Source organism: Microtus pennsylvanicus, chromosome 7 (genome assembly GCF_037038515.1).
Source record: "Microtus pennsylvanicus isolate mMicPen1 chromosome 7, mMicPen1.hap1, whole genome shotgun sequence".
Lineage (NCBI taxonomy): Eukaryota > Metazoa > Chordata > Mammalia > Rodentia > Cricetidae > Microtus > Microtus pennsylvanicus.
Genome location: NC_134585.1, coordinates 123,219,244 through 123,237,275, shown reverse-complemented (window position 1 = coordinate 123,237,275; position 18,032 = coordinate 123,219,244). Strand labels below are relative to the sequence as shown.

The window sequence follows — 18,032 nt, the reverse complement described above, 5'->3', positions numbered from 1 at the left end:
CCGGGGCCTGATGGTGCGCTTGCGTCACTCATCCAGGCTGCTGCAGCTTTAGCTATAAGCAACCTCAGATGCCAACCTGGCCTCCAAGTTACCACCTTCCACCCCTCCATTGTAGACAAAGCCGGACTCATGACTGGTGCAAGCATAAAACCACAGGATTCTGTACAATAATTTATTGAGATCCCTTCCCTCAAAGCTTTGCAAGCTCGAGGTCACTTTTTCCGCTTGTAGATCTTTTTTGCTAGTTCCAGGAAGATGGCTGGGGGCAGCGGTGCAGAGTACTGCTCCACGAGGCTCTTGAGGCGGCTGTAGCTGTCTTCCTCGTACTTTAAGAACACAGCTGGCAGATCCAGCGCTTCATAAAGCGCTTTCACCTGTGCCACCTTCTCTGGGTCCTTCTGCCCATAATTCTCCTGGAAGCAGGAAAACGGCTTTACTTGGCCAGGTCCAAAGGATCCAACAAATCTTTCACACATTCCAGAACAGTGGGAAAGCCATTCACTCCACTTTGTTGCTTCATTATGTAGACCTGTCTCAGACTCCCAACTGCCAAATGTAGCTCTCCTGCCTCCAAAGTGTCTCTGGGATGCGAGATACGAGTATTGCCTCCCCCACACCCGTGTTCAGGTCCTGGCTCAGAATTACCCTTTCGCTATTCTATGCTGTCTCAGCCTTGGCACTACAGAGGGTTATTGGGCACTGGGTGTTGTCTGGGAAGAGGGTCTAGAACCTTCCCTGACTTCTCGGTTAGCAGCCTTCAGCACATACATCCAACCGCACTGGGGCTACCAAATGTCAAATCTGACCCGAGGAGAGGACAAGCCAACCCCCAGGGCCCTCTGGGCACCTCTAAGATCTGACGCTGTTGCGGAGTGGCTCGTAGCAGACACTGAACCACCAGCCAGCTGCATTTGTTGTCCTGGATGTCAGTGCCGACCTTTCCAGTCACACTGGGGTCACCGAAGAGATCAAGGTAGTCGTCCTGGATCTGAAAGAACTCGCCCATCTCCAGCAGGATCTTCTTGGCATTGGCATGTTCCTTCTCCCCATCAATGCCTGCCTGCAAGGGAACAGCTGAGACAGCGGGACCAGGCCCCTGCCCCTCCCAATGCCTCCTGCAGGCCGCTGGCTGGACCCTGTGAGGTGCCACCATCCATGACAGCTACACTTCCACATTTTTTGGCTATCTCCTTCTTACAATACGAAAGGAAAACTTGAAAAGCAAGGTCAGGATGGACCATGAACCCGACTGACCACCTCCAAGCCTAGTCCCTTACCTCGAGCTTCAATTCCCCTCTGCTCCTCCACCAGATGCAGCCCCTATAGGCCTCCCTCTGCTCAGCTTCCAGTTCCATCTTAGGCCCCATCAGAGGGACTGAGTGGCTTGAAGCCATCCAGTCATACGATACTCGGGGCTCCACCCCAGAGCTCACAGGAGAAACGGTGACGCTGACCCTGATTTACCATGTACATGGCAGCCGCCACAGGCAGGTAGAAAGAATAGAAAGCCGTCTTGTACTTGACAATAGATTTGTACCTGAGCCAGGGGAGAAGACACATTCATGAGAGTAAGGTCCACCCTGAGGCCCTTACCACCCAGATACGGGTACCACTGGCCCTCACCTCTTTTCAGTGTATCTACCAAGATCCACATGGCCCTGGGGTGCTGTTATGAGGTCAAGGGTCTGCCCAATCTCTGTCTGATAGGAGCTCTACAAAGCAAGGGTAACAGATGGTTTCTAGGCCAGGCTTTCTCTAGAAATGGAAAACACTGGCATCCTGGGCCATACCCCAACAGTTGAAACTATACAGTCAGGCAACAGGAGAGACTCCAGGCTCACAGCACACCACAGCCTTCCTCGCTGCCTCTTCTTGCCACCACACCCTTCCCAGGCCACCTTAGCAGAGCCAATGAGCCCGTGCCACAGAGGGTAGAGCCCGGGAGACAGCCACAGGGCACCTGCAGAAAGAGCTCCAGCAGGTTCAGGTAGTAGGGCTGCTCCCTGCAGTACAACTTCAGCAGGCGGTAGATGCAGGCTTCCAGAAGCAGAGCATCATTGACAGCATCCAAGCCTATGCCTGGCTTCTGGTACCAGCAGATCTGTCCACGTCGAGTGAGAGAAGAATCCATGATGTCATCTGACACAAGAAAGAAAGCCTGGAGCTGGGAGAAAGAGGGGAGTAAGGCAAGGCTCCTGGGGCCTGCTCGCAGAGACAGCTGCTACTCTGGCCACCGCTGTACAGGTGGGAAAGTCAGTGTGGGGACCCTGACAAGTTACAGGACCTCCTCTCAGATGCCACATGCTGATGGACTAAAATAGAGCTATGCCCCCTCTAACCTGCTCTAAGACACCCTTGCTAGCAGGAAGAGCAAAACTTCAATGAATTTTTGTCCAAGTCAGTGACTGCATTATTGAGTTTTAGGCAAACCTGACAAGTGACAGTCATTTGGGAAGAGGGAGGGACCCTCAAGTGAAAAAGGTATCCTAGCCCAAATGTCCTGTGAGGAAGACTGGGAGGCATTTTCACTATGGGCGACACCCCTGGGCAACATGCCCATGCCTTTGATCCTGGCACTCAGGAGATAGAAGCAGGTGGATCTCCGTGAGTTCAAGGCCAGCCTGGGCCACAGACTGAGTTCCAGAACAGCTGGGGTCACAGAGAAATCATGTCTCAAAACAAACAAACAAAAACAACAAAAAAACCAGAGGGAGAGAACATAGGCAGAAAGAGCAGGCTAAGCGAGCCATGGAGAATGAGCAGCATCGCATCCGACATCTGCATCCCTTCCCATCCTGACTTCTCTTGGTGATGCTATCTGGAAGTGTAAAATCAAAGAAACCTTGCCTAGGTTGCTTTTGATCACAGTGTTTTATCACTTGAATAGAAACTTAAGACAGGTTTTCCTTTTTTTAAAAAAAATGGGTCAAGAGATGACTGAGCGGTTAAGAGGTTCAGTGGCCACTCTTGCAGAGGGCCGAGTTTTGGTTCCCAGCACCCACATGACAGCTCACAACCATTGGCAGTTCCCAGTTCCTGGAGACCCAATGCCCTCTTCTGGCCTCTGTGGGCACTGGACACACACACATACAGGCAAAACACTCATACACAAAAGTCTTCTAGCCGGGCGGTGGTGGCGCACGCCTTTAATCCCAGCAGAGGCAGGTGAATCTCTGTGAGTTCAAGGCCAGCCTGGTCTACAAGGCAGGAACCAAAAGCTACGGAGAAACCCTATCTCGAAAAATAAAAAAATAAAAAAAATAAATAAAAAGTCTTCTAATCATAAAAGTTAAAATTTTAGTTAAATATTTTGAAAACTCTAATGGGCAGCCCCCCTCTCAGCTAGGGCAGAGCACGAATCCTCCAGCAGCCCCACGGCATTGATTTGCACCCTCCTCTGGGAGCAGAGGCTGGGGATGAAGATCAGGCAGGGTCCGAGGGGTCCCTAAGCCTCCTGGAGTCCCAGGAACACACCTACAGCACCTCGCTGGCAGAGCCCTACGGGCCCTCCTTTAGACAGTCAAACCCTTTACCTGGCCACGAAAGACCATGAGCTTCTGCCTTGACCTCCACATCCCTGGTCTGCCAGCTTTTCCACTGGGCAGGGACTGAGCCAGGACACCGCAGAGAGAGGCAGCACTCTACCACGCTCCTCGTCTCAGCAAAGGGCTCTCCTCAACACAAGATGTGCTGTCCCGCTAGATGCCCCCAGAGTCTAGCACTGAGAGTGGTACTTCCCAAGAGCTGTTAGGGATATGGGAACAGAACACTCAGCACCCATGAAGCTTTTGGTTTTGTTTCCTTGAGATAGAGCCTCACGATGCAGGACGAGCCAGGATGGTCTCTACCTCATCTCAACTAGCCTCAACACCGAACTCAGGAGTGCATGTTAACACCAACTTCTCACAGTCAGAACACGTGATTGTTCAGCAACTTCTCAAGACAGGGCAATCTCGTTACTGGATTATTGCGCTGTGTCCAAAGTGCTGAAGACGGAACCCAGGGCTTTACACACGGCAGGAAAGGGTTTTACCACTCACTTTTAACCTGCCTCCTCGCTCCAAAAGGATGTATTTTTTTATTATTTTTTTAACTTTTTTCTATTATTACTGTGTGAGGGGCAAGTGCATGTTACAGCACACACGTAGCTATCAGGAGGACGTCAGGGGGTTGGTTTCTCTTTTCATCTGTCCCTAGGCTCTGGGGATGGAATTCACTTTGCTGGGCTTGTTCAGCAAGTGTGTTTACACACTGAAGCACCAGCCCTTCAGCCATTGCTAAGGGCAGGGGCTGTGTCTGAGTGCGGGTGCACACCGCACAGCACAGCGTGGAGTCACTTTCTTCTTTCTTGAGTTTCAGGGGATCAAACTCAGGTCTGGAGCCACCTTACTGAGCCACCCTGACATTCCTATATTTTCAGAAGTCTGTCACTACACCGGCAGGTGGTGGCGGGGCACTTGGGAGAAGAAGTAGGCACAACTCTTAGTCTGAGGTCACCCTGGTGTACAGAGTCAACTCCAGAAAAGTCAGTGCTACACAGAGAAACCCTGTCTTGGGGGAAAAAAAACCAGAAATCTATCACTACATCATTCAAACACCACAAATTGGTCACCTAATAGACCCATAATTCAATAAGTCAGTCTGAGCCAGGCATGAACGCATACGTGGAGGCTGAAGCAGATGGTTTTGAGTGTGAGGCTAGCATGAGCATGTGTACAGTGAGACCCTGCCTCAACAGCAATGGCCTGGAGATGCAGTTCCGGGATGAGAGTGCACTTAGCACAGACAAGGCCTGGGCTTCGTCACCAACTTGGAACCCCCTCCCCACCTGGAAAAAAGAAAACAAAAATAAGCCATAGACATGCAAGGGTCAGGGAAGCTAACCAGGTAAGACAAAACGATGTGGGGACACAGGCAAATCAGAGCTATCCATACATGGGAGCAAGCATCCCACCTCAGGGAAGCAGCCTTCACTTTATTATGTATACAGTGTTCTGCCTCCATGCATGCTGGGAACTGAACTCAGGCCCTCTAGAAGAGCAGCCAGTGCACTGAGCCATCTCTCCAGCCCCAGAAAATCATTTCTAGAAGTAAACATGATGTCAAAAATCTGGGTTGTTTATATTGAGGAAGGTAACCCAGACCCAGAAAGGCAAATATCATATGTACTCACTCATAAGTGGCTTTTAGACATAAGCCAAAGAAAACCAGCCTACAATTCACAATCCCAGAGAACATAGACAACAATGAGGACCCTTAGAGAGACATACATGGATCTACTCTACATGGGAAGTAGAAAAAGACAAGATCTCCTGAGTAAATTAGGAGTATGGGGTCATAGGAGAGGGTAGAAGGGGAGGGGAGAGTAAGGAAGGGAAACGGAAAAAAAAATATACCACAAAAAGCAGACAAATTCGGGGTTGTTCTGTTATGAGTTGTTACAAGTTTGTACAAGTGTGTACATGCCACACCATGTTTTGTGGTATGCACATGCTTATGAGTGTTGGCATGTGTGTGCACGTACATATACAAGCTTATTTGTGTAAGTTTGTGCTTATGTTTGTGTATAGTGAATGTTTGTACAAATGTGTGCTTATATTATATGTGCATTCATACGATGGTCAGAGGTCAACATGGATATCTTCATTAGTTTTTAAATTTTTTTTTAAGATTTATTTATTTATTATGTATACAACATTCTACCTCCATGTATTCCCGCATGCCAGAGGAGGGCGCCAGATCTCAGTACAGATAGTTGTGAACCACCATGTGGTTGCTGGGAATTGAACTCAGGACCTCTGGAAGAGCAGGCGGTGCTCTTAACCTCTGAGCCATCTCTCCAGCCCTTAGTTTTTAAATTTTTATATATAGTTTGGTTTTATAATAATCTTTATGTATATTTTCACACATTTGATAAAGATGTCAAAGTTAGAAAAACTATGGAATGCTTCATGAACTTGTACATCATCCATTCACAAGGGCCATGCTAATCTCCTGTGTACTGTTCCGATCTCAGTCACGTGCTGCTGGAGCGAGCACTATTCTATCCACCTTGGTGTTGTCTGCCTACCATGTGCATGTCCAGTGCCCATCAAAGTCAGAAGAGGGCATCAGATCCCCTAGGTCTGGAGTTAGAGACAGCTGTCAGGCACCATGTGGGTACTGACAAGGGAACCCAGGTCCTCTGTTTAAGTCATGCTCTTAACCACTAATCCGTCCGTCTCTGTAGCCCTTCCGTGTCTACCACTGAACCTGTGACCTGTGCTAGACCTCCCGGCCAACCGCCGCCGGGAATCCGTGTGTCTTATGCGCCCAGCACAGTTACAGGTATGCACGGCTCCACGCAGACACCGAGGAATGAACTCCAGTGTTCATGCCCAAGCACTTTACTGACAGAGACACTGCTCCAAACCCTGGAAATCATCTGGTTTGTATGTCTGTCTGTGTTGCATGTGTTTATGTGGGTGTGTGTGCTGTGTGCACACATGGAGGCAACCAGGAGTCTCCCACATTCTCCACCGTATTTTATATTTATCTTTTGAGAGGACCCCTCCGTCACTAGCTCAGTGCTCACTGACAAGCTATACTAGCTCGTGACTAAGCTCTGGGGATCTGCCTGTCTCTGCTCTCGCAAGCACTAGCACTACAGGTGTGCGCCACCAACCTGAGTGTGCGCATGTGTGCACCAGTACACGGGAGTAGAAGCCAGAGGAAGATGTCAGCTGGCCTGTCTATCACTTCACCCTTTATTTCTTTTTGTTCTTTGAGACAGGGTTTCTCTGTATAGCCCTGGCTATCCTGGAACTCGCTCTGTAGAACAGGCTGGCCTCGAACTCACAGAGATCTGCCTGCCTCTGCCTCCTGAGTGCTGGGAAGAAAGGTATGTACCAGCACACCCAGCGAGATTTAAGTTAAAATTTTCTGAAAATTCTGGGTCCCTAGTGTGCACACTGCCTAAATCTGACCATAGCACATAAGAGACAGACACACAGAGACAGGCAAAACACAAGTGTAGGATACACTTTCCCTGTCTGGTAACTGCCTCTCTCCACACTTACCAGTTCTACACACCAGCCCACAGTCAGGGCCCGCTGCAGACTCTCGGCATCCTGTTTCCTTGGCTCCACCAGCTCCCGGAAGGCTTGGAGCACAGTCAAACCCCGATTGTACTTGCCTCCCACGGCATTGTACTCCAGGACCTGAGGCGGGCAGAGAGGACAGCATGGGCCACAGAGATGTTTCCTTTCCTCCTCCCTTTTTTATCCCAACCCCGCCTTGGAGAGCTCCTTCTCCAGAGTCCTGTGGCATATGGCACCATTCCCCAGGACCCACGTACCTGGTGCAGATGCATACTCAATTTTCCACCCGAGGCCAGGACTTAGAGCACCTCCACACAAGGCCCCTAGTAGGAAGGGACCGCTAATTCCTATAATCGCAATACTCTGAAGTTGGATGCAGGCAGGCTGTGTGAGTTTAAGGCTGACATCAAGATACAGAGTTCAGCCAGCCTTGGCTATAGAAAAACAAAATGGCCTCTCCATTTGGCCAAATCTGGAGGGGATGGCAAGGTTTGGAGCTATTTCTATCTTTTTTTTTTTTTTTAAACATGCACTGGTAAAAAATGTTGCCTGCATGTGTGTCTGTGTGAGACTGTGAGATCTTAGAGTTACAGACAACTGTGAGCTGCCATGTAGGTGCTGGGAATTGAACCCGGGTCCTCCAGAAGAGCAGTCAGTGCTCTTAGCCATCTCTCCAGCTCCAGAGCTATGTCTAAGCCAAAGGCATGTCCTCCCACTGTGCCTTCTGCCATGCAACAAAAGTACCTAACTAGAGACATCTCTTTAACACCTACACAGTATAAACAAAGAAACCACTCTCCTTCTTTTTTCCTCAAAGATAGGACAGAAACAACATTTATAAAAAGAACTCCAGACCTAGGCACGATGGCACTCTAGCAGACACACAGCACACAGGCAGGGGAGTTGTGAGTTTTGAGGCCACAAAGACTAAATAATAAAGCTCCCTTAGAAAGATAAATCCAAGAGGCTAAAGAGGGAACTCGGCACCCAAGGGCAACTGCAACAGTTCCTCTCCTGAAGACAGGGCTCTATGATAACCTCAGCTTTCCTCAGGCCTCAGGAACAGCTGCTTAAGACCAATCTTAGAATTTCAGGGCACAAAATCAAAGGCTTCCCGAGGTCCAAGGCTCCACTCCCAAAGCTTCCACCTTCTGCAGTAGACCCACCTACTTCAGAGGAGACTCAGGGAAAAGCTGTTCCTTCCACTCTTACCAAAAGCCATGCAAAATCCACACCTCTACTGGCTTCTTCCACCCTGGAATCCCTCACCTCCTTGAGCCGAGCAATGGCATCGCCTGTCTCCGGGTGGCCTAGCTCGTCCTCAGTCAGCACCTTGACAATCTGGGAGAAGTGCTGGACGAAATCCTGCCTGTCTTGGTTACAAGCCTCCAATTTCTGGTTCCCATTCATTCTGAGAGAGGTACAAAATGCTCTGAGGGGGGAAAAAAAAACACATACACACACAAATGAGAAGTCTGCTCGGGCGCTTCCCTCCCCGAGGCCCCAAACCCCAACCACACTCACCGAGGCTCCTCTGTCCACACTTGGCACCACCAGCGGGCACTGTGCCAGGCCCCCAGGACTGGACACCTATATGCCAGGGAGGGTCGTTGTTCGGAACCAAGACACCTCTCCCGGGGTGCCCAGCAGGGGGCCGGCAGCAGGAAGACCCCCGCAGATCTCAGCCAGCGGGACAAGGGCATCGTGGGTGGGCATGGGGGCGGGGGCCACCAAGCACTCCCTGCAGGAGTAAGCACCAAAGGTAGACGCTTGGAAGCAGTTACCTCTGGTATCCCCACCCTAAACCAAACCTTTTACCTCCAGCATCAGAATGCCCGACCCTGTTTCTGCTTGAATTTAAGAATTACAGAAAGGGCACACAGGAAATAAAACTGTATGTAGGGGTAAGTGAGATCCAACAGATTTTCACTTCAACTGAAATGGCTAAAACAGAACGCTTTCTGCTTTCCAAGGCTGCATACACAAGGCTGGAGAGACGGCACCGAGAATTAAGGGATGGAAGATCGGTAAGTCACACTATTAATGGAGAAGCCAAGCTGAATTTCTGGGGGTAGTTGGGTAGCTGAGCCAACGCAGAGCATCCGAGGGGTCCGCGTGCAGGGAGGCTCAGGCTCTGCGCTACGCCTAAGGAGGGGACAGGAAGCGATGGTGCGGCGGGCGTGTGGTCTGCCTGCCTACGATCAACAGGTGGGCGTGGGAGGGCTCAGCACGAGCAACCCGCGGCCGCCGCACCGAGGACTTGGGAACACACCAGCCGGAGTTTAGAAACTGACGAAAGCCCGAGAGCCGCTCTGTCCGACCCACCGACCGAAGACCGGCAACTCCTACACAGCCTGGCCCTTCGGCGCCTCACAGCTTCACCAGGTCTGAGGCAGAAGCAAGAGTCAAATCCAGCCCGAACAACAACTCTCACCTGCTCCTTAACGCGACTTCTCCCCAGGTCCGAGGTGTTTGCAGCTCACACCTAAAAGTGGAGCGCGCTACGCACTCAGGACTCTGGGGCCTGTAGTTCTCTGTCTGTCGTCCCTGTAGGTAAACCCTAAATATTAAACTACAACTCCCGGCATGCGCGGACCGCGGAAACTGCAAGCATGTCAAGCTGGGCGGCCGTAGCCGGGCTCGCTGATTGGCTGAGTGACCTCGTGTGAGCATGGGCCTTGTGACTGCTGACCAATGAGAGGGAGGCGCGCAGACCATCAGCCCACTGAGAGGTGGGTGGTGTTAGGCAACAATACACCTAGACCAAGAGTCTGGGGATTCGGACACGTGGTTACTGATTGTCACTCTTCCAGTGTATCTGGTTGACATTATTAGTAAGACCCCGGAATAACCAGCCTTGCAGCTTCCTATTCTTAACTCAGGCAAATCATTTCTTACATCTCTGACTCCACCTCATTTCTTCAGCTCTTAGAAGGCTGAAGTTCGAAGCCAGTTTGTGTCATACAGTTTTAGGCTACTCTGAAGACTATATGACTATGAGAGAAAAAACAAAAAGCCTTCATCCTAGGGCTGGAGATGTCTTAGCCATTAAGAACACCAGCTACTCTTTCCCAGGGTCTGGGTTCAATTTCCACTACTTACAGGACAGCTCGCTATAGTCTGTAACCTCAGTTCCAGTAGGGCTGATGCCCTCACACAGACACATGCAGGCAAAGCCCCAATGCAATTGAAATGTAAACATTTAAAAAATAAAAAAAAAAAACACCCTCTCCCGCAGGTGTCTTTTGGCTCTCTTGCAGGAAAAAAAAAAAAAGATAAAAACCCAGAAATTCCAACCGTTGCACAGAATTTGCTAGCTTACCAGGCTGATTGCTATCTCTGTATTTCCTCCCAAACTGCTAAGTGTTTTCTGACCGACAAACCTCTCCACCAAAGCAATAATCCCAATCAGACCAAATTAGACTGAATTAGAAGATGCCCAGGTGTAATGAATGCCAGCACTCCCGGGTTGGCCCCTGGAAACCATGGAAAAGGGGAAAGGAGAGCCAGAACGACCACCTGAGAGAACAAAAGGCGGACCATGAGTTCATTTTTTTTTGTTGGGCAGTTTAAATAGCCTGTGGGAGTGGTCTTGAGCCGCCCTTGGGAGGAGTCACCATTTGGCGGCTTTCTCAGAGGTGGAGTTTGGACTGAGGCACCTCCCAGAGGAAGGGGCTTGAATGGAACTTTCAACCCAACATTCCAAAATGGGTGCCAGGAACTGGGGTGAAGCCAACCAAACATTCCAGTTTGGATAAAGAGGTGTTGGCTCAAGCCTGGCTGCTTCCTGCGGGCATGGGGCAACAAGGGAGAGGAGAGAGTAGAAGTTGGTGGGCTCAGCTCAGTGAGAGGTGTGGCTGGAGAGGTATCTGGTTTACTGACATCCTGGAGACCTCACAGCTATTCCTTAGGGAGATGAGAAGGCAGGTGGCTAGGAGAAAAAAAATATATTGTTGTTATTGGCCCTATGAATGGGGCAGGCCATGGGAAGGGGCATAGAGAAGCGTTCTGGTTGTCCAGGAGAGGCTCAGGTGAATAAGTGAGACCCCAGAGCAGATACGTCCTTTAAAACCAGATTTTAGTTGGTTGGTGTCCTTCTGAGCCAGGAGAGTTGGTACCAATGGTGAAGTCCCAGGAACTGCTGTAGCATTAACTGTAAGTGTCTTGGCCCAGACAGCAGGAGTGACCTGTAAGATATGCGTGAAAACCGGTGGGACTACAATAGGCTCTGGAGACTGTTCGTTTTTTACCAGACCAGATTTCTTGATACAGCAGCAGAACTTTTCCCAGGAACCTGCAGGTATCTGTAAGACAACTGGAACAGGAACAATTTAGAAGTCAGTTAAAGGGAACTGGGAACCCTGGATCTCTGAAGATACACCCCAAACCTGCTAATCCTGGACTATGAAGTCTGTGAAGAGGCACACATGACTGTATTTTTAGCAGGAAACTTAACAAATGAAGTAATGAGTTACTGGTACCTTAAGCCATCAAATGCCAATAGACAGATCTGAGAGGGATAAATGAGCAGAAATGAGACAGATTTTTTTTACCTGTGCAGGCAGTCCCAAGTCTCTCCATAGTCTTTGGAGAACGTTGTTAGCTTTAGAAGCAGTACATGCTCTTAGCTGTTGAGTCATGGAGGCCCAAAGATTTTCCTGTGTGGGGAGAGGAGATCTAGTCTACCTGTGTTGGTGTAAGACTTTAAGACAATCCTGAAGCCATTTTTGACAATTCTGAATCCTCTCAGCCTCTGTGCCATAGTGCTTCCCCTCCTCCCCTGGGAACCAAGAACCAAACAGCTACACTAGCACATACTCAGTTCCTGAACAATTACCCATATACATTATGTTTTGGTTCGGTCCCCTGGGAAACGGGGTCAAAATGACCTCTTACCTCATCTGATCTGGCAACAGCTCTCCAGTCAATTATTGGTAATAGCCCTTTCAAATAAGCCAATCAGAATAGTCAAAGAACTATTGCTTCTGTGGCCCCTTTAAAAGTAGACTGTACCAGCTATTCGAGGTCCCTTGGCTTCCGGAATGCTGAGGGACCCTGTCATGACAGAATTAATAAAATCCTCATGCTTTTGCATCGGCTGTGGTGTGTGAGATGGTCTCTGGGGGCGACTCCTCCTCGGTGTTTGGATGCCAGAGTCCAACATTGGCAGTATGAGAAGACGGATTCCCCAGTCTAATGTCCAGGAAGCTGATGAGGTGGAAGGCTGCTTTTTGTGGTGTGGGTGGCTTTGCCATACCCAAAGGCAAGGCTTGAGGCATGCTGTAACTAACCATACTGTAACTAATCTTCTTGGAGGAGCTAACGGAAGCAGCAGGAGCTGGCATGTCTGTGTTCGAAGCTCTTTTGTTAAATGCCATACTCTCCGATTGGCAAAGGCACTTAATTGTTATATTTAAATTAGACATATAAGTTAAATTTAGACATGTATTTTACCTAATTAGTTACAGCTTACCAATGCTAGTGAATGTAAGAAGATTAAAAGGAATATTTTAATAAGTCAAAGAAGACTAGCACATGTGCGTACTCTAATCCAAGATGGCGCTGAGGTCAAAATGGCAGCTACCCATGAGTTTGTATCTTTTTGAGCTGTTGTAACCTGGAGTTATAAGTTTTACAGATCTTAAAACACACACAGATACATACAGAGAAATAAGACAAACATACTATGGAAACAAACACACATACACACATAAACATAAAAGTATACCGTGGGAACACACACACATATACACAGAGACATAAAACAAGCCTTCTGTGGCCACATTATTTTAACAGACAGACAAACAAAATTTTTTTTTAGGAACAGACGGTGGCCTCCACAGATGCCCCAACAAATGACAAGCATGAACGTAATGGGCCCTGGGCCCTAGTGGCTATGTACTGAAGCCGATCTTAGACTGGCAGAGAGCACAGGTGAGAAGGCTGTTTTCCAACACATACCCCTGTCCGTCCCCCCATTGCATCTCCAAATGTTAAGTATTTTCTGACCAACAAACCTCTCCTCCAACGCAATAATCCCAATCAGACCTAATTAGAAGATGCCCAGGTTTAATGAAAACACAGAGAGGGGGAAAGGAGAACCAGAACAACCATTGGCGAGGGAATAGGGGAGACCATGTGTTCATTTTCTGGGGTGCAGTTTAAGTAGCCTGTGAGAGTGGTCTTGAACCTCCCTTGGGAGGGGTCACCGAGGCAACTCCCATGGGAGGGAGCTTTGAAATGGAACTTTCCACCCAACATTTCGAAATGGATGGGAGGGGACTGGGATGAAGCCCTGCAATCAAACATTCCAGACTCTTTGGATAAAGGGGTACCAGGGAGCTGAGGTGACGTTTGCAATTAAACACAAACCAACCCTATCAGGAAGCTGCAAACTAAGAAATTAATGGATTTCTCATTATAGTGTTAGAAATAAAACCAGGGTCCCAAAGACAGAGACCACTCCCACTCCTGCCTGAAGGATTAGAGTCCGGACAAGGCAAACTTCATTCTGGTGGTGAGTGTCTCCCCAACCCCCTCTGGCAGGGAGGGGTGTTTGGATATTACAGTCTTACTTCAGTCTTTTTTTTATATTTATTTATTTATTATGTATACAATATTCTGTGTGCATGTCTGCAGGCCAGAAGAGGGCACCAGACCTCTTTACAGATGGTTGTGAGCCACCATGTGGTTGCTGGGAATTGAACTCAGGACCTTCGGAAGAGCAGGCAATGCTCTTAACCACTGAGCCATCTCTCTAGCCCCCTTACTTCAGTCTTTAAAGAAACAGGTGCAACAGAAATAGGGGAGAGAGGTCACTGCTCCTGGCCCTCAAATTCCTGGACCACAGCAGGCCGTTCCTGCATAAACAAAGGACAGATGTATTCTGAGGGGAGGATGATGAGTGTTAAAAAGATTAGAATTCCTTTTTCGTTCTAAGATTTGGGTAATTAGAAATTGGTTACTGTTGGTTTTAATGCTATTCAGTATGAGAAATGCCTAAGATATTCTCCCTTATAATCAAGTCTTAATATTGGGTAACTTGTTAACAGCAATGTCTTCAAGATATTGTTGCATTTGCCTGGATAACTTTTTGTATTTGTAATTTATAATTGAAGCATTTGTATCAGAACACAGGACTAGGAGAACACTGAGTATACCAGACTGTGTGACCCAATTTGTACTATGTACTTATTCCCTCTAATAAATGTTTAGTTATACTGCTGAAAAAAAAAAAGATTAGAATTCCTTGTTCTAGGGGCTGGAGAGATGGCTCAGCGGTTAAGAGTATTGCCTGCTCTTCCAAAGGTCCTGAGTTCAATTCCCAGCAACCACATGGTAGCTCACAGCCATCTGTAATGAGGTCTGGTGCCCTCTTCTGGTCTGTAGGCATACATGTAGACAGAATTTTCTTTTTTTTCTTTTTTTTTGGTTTTTCGAGACAGGGTTTCTCTGTGGTTTTGGAGCCTGTCCTGGAATTAGCTCTTGTAGACCAGGCTGGTCTCAAACTCACAAAGATCCGCCTGCCTCTGCCTCCCGAGTGCTGGGATTAAAGGTGTGCGCCACCACTGCCCGGCTAGACAGAATATTGTATATATAATAAATAAATATTTAAAAGGATATGCTTAAAAATTCAAAAAACAAACAAAAGCCTGGCAGTGGTAGCACATGCCTTTAATCCCAGCACTCCGGAGGCAGAGGCAGGCAGATCTCTGAGTTCGAGACCAGCCTGGTCTACAAGAGCTAGTTCCAGGACAGGCTCCAAAGCTACAGAGAAACCCTGCTTTGACAAAAAACAAACAAACAAAAACAACAACAAAAAAAAACAAACAAAAAAATTATTTGTATTTGCGAGAATGTCTCTGCCACATGGTATAGATCCCCAAGGAGGCTGGAAGTTACAAGAAATTATGACTAGGCTGCAGTGGACACTGCTAGCCGGGTTCTGGTGCTCTGAATATCAGGACGCATTTTTAACCACATCGCTCCAAACCCACAGTAATAAAGGCGTAGCCCTACGTTTTCTTTTCTTTTTCATTTTTTAAAAATGATTTTAGGTTTTAATCTAAGAAGTTTTGAATGTGCCAGCAGCTCAGCAACCACACCTTCCCGGCCTTCGGAGTCTGTCTGTCCTCACCTTGGTGTGTAGCCTCTACGTGGTCCTCAGGAGACATTCTGGGCAAGCGAGGCACTGGACTCGAATTTTGCTCAGGGTCATTTTCTCTGCCAGTTAAAGAATTAAAAGGCAGGGAAACAAATCTCCAGTGGAAGAGGTAACAGCTGGGGCATCTCCAGCACAGCAGACAGGGTAGCCAGGATCAGCAGCTGAAGAAAAGTCTGTGAGAATGGACCATCTCAGTCAGCAGCCTATGTAACTCTTGGGGAAACTGAAACAGAGGCACTCTGAGAGGCTGGATCACCTGGTATAAACCCCCAGTCCAACCCCCAGTCTCAAGCACACAAAAGCTTATATTAATTACAAAATACTTGGCCTATAGCTCAGGCTTATTACTAACTAGCTCTAACAACTTAAATTGACCCATTTCTATTAACTTACATTTTCCACATGACTCATGACTTTACCTGTCCTCTAGCATCTTGCTTCCCCAGCAGCTGGCTCAGCTCTCTCTCTTTTTTGTGTCTGTTCTTCCTCTCTGTATTTTCACTTTGGCTTTCCTGCATAGCCTTGTTCTGCCTTGGTATAGGCCAGATTAGCTGTATTATTAACCAATGAGAGCAATACATATTTACAGCAAACAGAAGGATTATCCCATAGCAACTTAGACCTGGTCCCTTTCCTCTGATGTTGTAATAGGAGCGGCTCGGCTACGTTCCTGGCACCCGGCCGCCCGCAAGGCTAGCTTTATCCGAAATAATTACACGGAAACTGTATTCTTTTAAACACTGCCTGGCCCATTAGTTTTGACCTCTTATTGGCTATCTCTTACATATTGATCTAACCCATTTCTAATATTCTGTGTGGCACCACGAGCTGGCTTACCAGGAAAGATCTTAACCTGCGTCTGTCTGGAGTGGGAGAATCATGGAAACTGCCTGAATCTGCTTCTTTCTCCTAGCATTTTGTTCTGTCTACTCTGCCTATCTAAATTCTACCCTATCAGAGGGCCAAGCAGTTTTCTTTATTAGTTAACCAATCAAAGCAACAGATAAGATACAAGACCCACCTCCATCACTCTGAAAACACATAGGCTTTCAAAGGTAACATACATAACTGTATTAACAAAAGTATAAGCCGGGCGGTGGTGGCGCACGCCTTTAATCCCAGCACTCAGGAGGCAGAGGCAGGCGGATCTCTGTGAGTTCGAGACCAGCCTGGTCTACAGAGCTAGTTCCAGGACAGGCTCCAAAAACCACAGAGAAACCCTGTCTCGAAAAACCAAAAAAAAAAAAAAAAAAAAAGTATAGAATGTGCAGTGTGTTCAAGTCAGTTAAAGGTCATTTTTGTTTTATGTTTCAGCAGGTAAAAGGCATCTGTCAACTTTATAAGTCATTTGGACTGTATAATAAAACTGCAATATAATCTCTGTCCATGCCATATGAAAGGACAGCATGTAATAATAAGTCATGAACTCTGATTCCTCGGTAGTCATTGCTTTACATTAGCATTTAAAAAATTCAAAGTGGGGCTGGAGAGATGGCTCAGCAGTTAAGAGCATTGCCTGCTCTTCCAAAGGTCCTGAGTTCAATTCCCAGCGACCACATGGTGGCTTACAACCATCTGTAATGAGGTCTGGTGCCCTCTTCTGGCCTGCAGGCATACATGTAGACAGAATATATACAGAACATTGTATACATAATAAATAAATAAATATTAAAAAAATTCAAAGTGTCTCTGTCATTTTTTTCCTTTTTTGTTGTTGTTGTTGTTTTGTTTTTGAGACAGGGTTTCTCTGTGTAGCTCTGGCTGTCCTGAAACTCACTCTGTAGACCAGGCTGACCTCAAATTCAGAGATCCACGTGCCTCTGCCTCCTGAGGCTGGGATCAAAGCCCTGCCTGGCTGTCTCTGTCATTTCTTAGGTCTCTCACTTCGCAAGTCAGATCTGTTCCTGAAGCTGTTTGAGGTAGAACGTAAATTAATAAATTATTTTCTCCATGGCTGTCTATAACTATTTTTTCCCCTTAAGCGTCCACACATTGATAAACACACTATAACCTGTCTACAGCTTTCCTCTGGCTGAACCTATTTTACCTTTTCTGTTCATATCTGTAACCTTTTCTGTCTGCAGAAGCCAAACTTACCTCAAGATCCAGCAATACCACTTTTGGGCATATTTCCAAAGGATGCTCAATTGTGCCACAAGGACATGTGCTCAACTATGTTCATAGCAACTTTGTTTGTCATAGCCAGAACCTGGAAACAACCTGAATGCCCCTCGACCAAAGAATGGATAAGGAAAATGTGGTATATTTACACAATGGAGTATACATAGCAGGAAAAAAAATGGCATCTTGAAATTTATGGGTAAATTGAAGGATCTAGAAAACATCATATTGAGTGAGGTAACCCAGATCCAGAAAGACAAATATAATATGTACTTACTCATAAGTGAGTTTGAGGCCAACCTTGTCTACAGAGCCAGAACAGGCTCCAAAGCTACACAGAGAAACCCTTTCTTGAAAAACCAACGAAACAAACAAACAAAAATAACAACAACAACAAATCCACTAACCATACTAGCCCCAATCCAAGTTCAAAATCCCTGGGTTAGCCGGGCGGTGGTGGCGCACACCTTTAATCCCAGCACTTGGGAGGCAGAGGCAGGCAGATCTCTGTGAGTTCGAGACCAGCCTGGTCTACAAGAGCTAGTTCCGGGACAGGCTCCAAAACTACAGAGGAACCCTGTCTCGAAAAACCAAAAAAAAAAAAATCCCTGGGTTTCTTTGCTCAAATCAAAAGTCAGATAAGGTCCTCACACTGTACTTGGTTTGCT

General features: G+C 47.5%; 1 protein-coding gene and 1 non-coding gene across 4 annotated transcripts; both read right to left on the bottom strand.

Annotated features, from left to right (window-relative positions):
• Nucleotides 1-158: 158 nt before the first annotated feature.
• On the bottom strand, nt 159-9,627 carry Fdps (farnesyl diphosphate synthase). 3 transcript variants are annotated; one of them, XM_075978501.1, is made up of 9 exons: nt 9,514-9,612; nt 8,604-8,820; nt 8,349-8,511; nt 7,059-7,199; nt 1,961-2,164; nt 1,624-1,712; nt 1,465-1,537; nt 848-1,060; nt 159-413 (listed from the first exon to the last, which is right to left on the bottom strand). In XM_075978501.1, the coding sequence occupies exons 2-9, from the start codon at nt 8,780-8,782 to the stop codon at nt 213-215; spliced, it is 1,263 nt and encodes a 420-aa protein (XP_075834616.1). In that variant the 5' UTR covers nt 8,783-8,820; nt 9,514-9,612; the 3' UTR covers nt 159-212. The 3 variants fall into 3 exon arrangements, with proteins under 3 accessions (XP_075834616.1, XP_075834617.1, XP_075834618.1); XM_075978502.1 differs by lacking the exon at nt 8,604-8,820 and having other exon boundaries at nt 9,514-9,627; XM_075978503.1 differs by lacking the exons at nt 8,604-8,820; nt 9,514-9,612 and adding an exon at nt 9,405-9,425.
• Nucleotides 5,934-6,038, bottom strand: LOC142855162 (U6 spliceosomal RNA). The gene has a single exon (XR_012911429.1). It is a non-coding gene; the product is annotated as a U6 spliceosomal RNA (small nuclear RNA).
• Nucleotides 9,628-18,032: the final 8,405 nt, after the last annotated feature.

Coding starts and splice junctions, on each gene's coding strand:
- Fdps (XM_075978501.1), bottom strand. CDS start 8,782: ATGCCCTTGTCCCGCTGGCTGAGATCTGCGGGGGTCTTCCTGCTGCCG. Junction 2,165..7,058: donor TGGGCTGGTGTGTAGAACTG/GTAAGTGTGGAG, acceptor TCTTTCTCCCAG/CTCCAGGCTTTCTTTCTTGT. Junction 414..847: donor AACAGCGTCAGATCTTAGAG/GTGCCCAGAGGG, acceptor TCCTGCTTCCAG/GAGAATTATGGGCAGAAGGA.